Source organism: Salvelinus sp. IW2-2015, unplaced genomic scaffold (genome assembly GCF_002910315.2).
Source record: "Salvelinus sp. IW2-2015 unplaced genomic scaffold, ASM291031v2 Un_scaffold2002, whole genome shotgun sequence".
Lineage (NCBI taxonomy): Eukaryota > Metazoa > Chordata > Actinopteri > Salmoniformes > Salmonidae > Salvelinus > Salvelinus sp. IW2-2015.
Genome location: NW_019943352.1, coordinates 42,802 through 45,729, shown reverse-complemented (window position 1 = coordinate 45,729; position 2,928 = coordinate 42,802). Strand labels below are relative to the sequence as shown.

General features: G+C 47.0%; 1 protein-coding gene across 1 annotated transcript in view; it reads left to right on the top strand.

Moving 5' to 3' along the window:
* Nucleotides 1–1,187: 1,187 nt before the first annotated feature.
* The window catches only part of znf106a (zinc finger protein 106a), a 33,973-nt gene continuing 32,232 nt past the window's right edge, over nt 1,188–2,928 (top strand). The window contains 1 exon segment of the mRNA XM_070439891.1: nt 1,188–1,954. Coding sequence (XP_070295992.1) covers nt 1,713–1,954 — 242 coding nt within the window. The 5' untranslated portion in view covers nt 1,188–1,712.

The following is a 2,928-nucleotide window of genomic DNA, read 5'->3' as shown; positions in this document are numbered from 1 at the left end:
AAAAAAGAGAGAGATAGGCCTGCTAAACTGTACCAATCTAGGGGAGGAGAGGCTCTTAACTGTACCATCTAGGGGAAGAGGCTTTAACTGTACCAATCTAGGGGAAAGGAGAGCTCTTACTGTACATCTAGGGGAGAGGCTCTTAACTGTACCACTAGGGGAAAGGAGAGGCTCTTAACTGTACCATCTAGGAGAAGGAGAGGCTCTTACTGTACCATCTAGGGGAAGGACTCTTAACTGTACATCTAGGGAAAGGAGAGGCTCTTAACTGTACCATCTAGGGGAAAGGAGAGGCTGTTAACTGTACCATCTAGGAGAAAGGAGGGAATGTGTTACAATTTTTGCATACATTTGTTAGTTCTGGTTGTTTTAAGATAAATAAGTATATTATATTATCATGAGTTCCGAGTCTAGTTGAGATGTAACTCTTCCTTATGACTTTAAAATATTGTCCTTTATTAAACTGAATTAACGTCTTTGTCATTGACAGTAAAAATGACGTGCACTTGTAGACATTATTCCTTTTTTCTCTTTTATCAAGTGAGAATTGTAGTCCACCACAAACCTATGAAAAACCACATTTTTGATTAGAGACTATATGCAAAGATATCTATATTTAGCCTGTATCGATTCACTGATTACATTATTGAACTCATTGTTTTTGATTCACTGATTAGGATATTCAACTCATTTTTTGTTATTTTGTGCCCTCGTGCCCTTCGTACTATTGCACAAGACAAAACAGTGCACTTCCAAATCAACCCCCCCCCCCCATCCGAACCTAATCAATGAGTTAACAAGACGTCAGGGAGCCGAGGTCAGTACACACAATGACAGTTTTTCTGAGAGGGTTGAACCTCTTGCAAATAAGTCACGGTACCTCTCAGCCCCTCTCTACAGTGAGACAGAGGGTTTGTGTAAGGCGTCCTAAATTGAACCCTAGTCCCTATAGAGGGCTCTGATCAACAGTAGTGCGCTATATAGCGAATAGGGTGCCATATAGGGTGCACACTTCTGTGGTGAATTATCTACAGCTGTTACTTGGCCACGGCTCCGGTTACAACCAGCCCCCGATTGGTTCACAGGCTAAGCAGCTCCACAGTTGGGTATTCAGTAGGAATAAACGTGGGTGGGGGGTGGGAGGTTATCTGAGGTGGGGGGTGGGGAGGTTGTTATCTGAGGTGCATAGCAGAAATAGAGAGCGGCTGACTGAGCACAGCCCCAGAGCACAGCAGACTAACACCATGACAGCAGCAGCACGCTAGGCTGAGGCTGCTGTCCCTCCCTGCCTAAGAGGGTGTGCCTGTCTCCACATCGGCCACAGCCCGTGCTCCCTTACCTGCCTGGATGGCTGTGTAGTGTGTATCGTGGGATTAATGTTACCATGCTGCCGACGACACACAGCCTCCTGCCCTCGCCAAACTGCCGCCACCGGCCCGCTGGAAACAACTAGAAGCCTAGAAGAAGTTCATGAAGACTTAACCAGCTGATCTTAACTCTTAAACGACAGAAAATAATACGTCATTTTGCCTCCTGATCTCTGAAGAATTAAAGAAACGGGAAGAGTATTTTTCTTACTAAGGATTGTTGAGTAATCTCCTTTCCTTTTTATTACATTGAATAATTCCTAAAACCTAAAGCCGGGTATTGTCCAAGTGCTCTGCAGACGAACAGGGAGACCAGACCAGTTGTGACTAGAAGCACATATCACCATGCCAGAGGGGTTTATTGAGAGACCGCTGTCCCCTTCCCTCCCCAGGGACTGTGGCCATGAGTGCCGGGTGTGCCGGGTGACCATGGTGAGCCTAACGGACTACGCCAACCACATATCCAGCAGGGTGCACAAACAGCGTGTGGAAACGGCGGAACGGGAGGGTGCCGGGAACGACCAGGAAGAGGAGTACTTCGACAAGGATCTGGTCAAACTGATCGAGACCCGGAAGGAAGTGATCAGGTAAGAGCGGGATGCTTTTTCTTCTTCTATGTATTTGTTTGTCTGCTTAAACTCTGATGATTTGAATAGAGAACTTGTGTTCCTGTGTTGGGAAAACCTTTTAGAACGAGAGCTGAGAACTTGTCAATGGCCATAGTCTGATCATAATGTATTATCGTGATGTATTATCGTGATGTTTGGTCTGTGTGTCTGGACTAGTGGACCATGTATAGTCACATATATTAGGTGTCGTGGTTTGGGTCACTCTTCTCATTTAGCTGTGACGTGAACCATACTGCTGTTCATAGAGGTGGAAAGAGGACTCTAGATGAATACAAGACATCGTTCTGTCACACACGCCATCATAATGGCACAGCTACAAAGACGAGACCTCTTTTCTATTTCTATGGTTGCTGCTCATAGAGCCCAGGGCAGGGTGGGGTCGTGTGTCAGGGAGTCCAGGGCAGAGAGAGGGAGGGTCGTGTGTCAGGGTTACATACTAAAAAAAGCATTACAGTCACAGCAACCCTCTCACTCACTCCAGCTCGACCACATTCCACAACATGTCCTCTGGCTTCTAGAAGGAGTGTTCACAGAAACCGTCCTCTCACTGTCCTCGTGTATAGGAGTGGGAAACCGTCCTCTCACTGTCCTCGTGTATAGGAGTGGGAAACCGTCCTCTTACTGTCCTCGTGTATCGGAGTGGGAAACCGTCCTCTTACTGTCCTCGTGTATAGGAGTGGGAAACCGTCCTCTTACTGGTCTCGTGTATAGGAGTGGGAAACCGTCCTCTCTCCACTGTCATCCGTGTATAGGGTGGAAACCGTCCTCTTCACTGTCTCGTGTATGGAGTGGGAAAACCGTCCTCTTACTGTCCTCGTGTATAGGAGTGGGAAACCGTCCTCTCACTGTCCTCAGTGTTATGGAGTGGGAAACGTCCTCTATGTCGTATAGGGTGGAAAACGTCCTCTACTGTCTCGTGTAGGAGTGGGAAC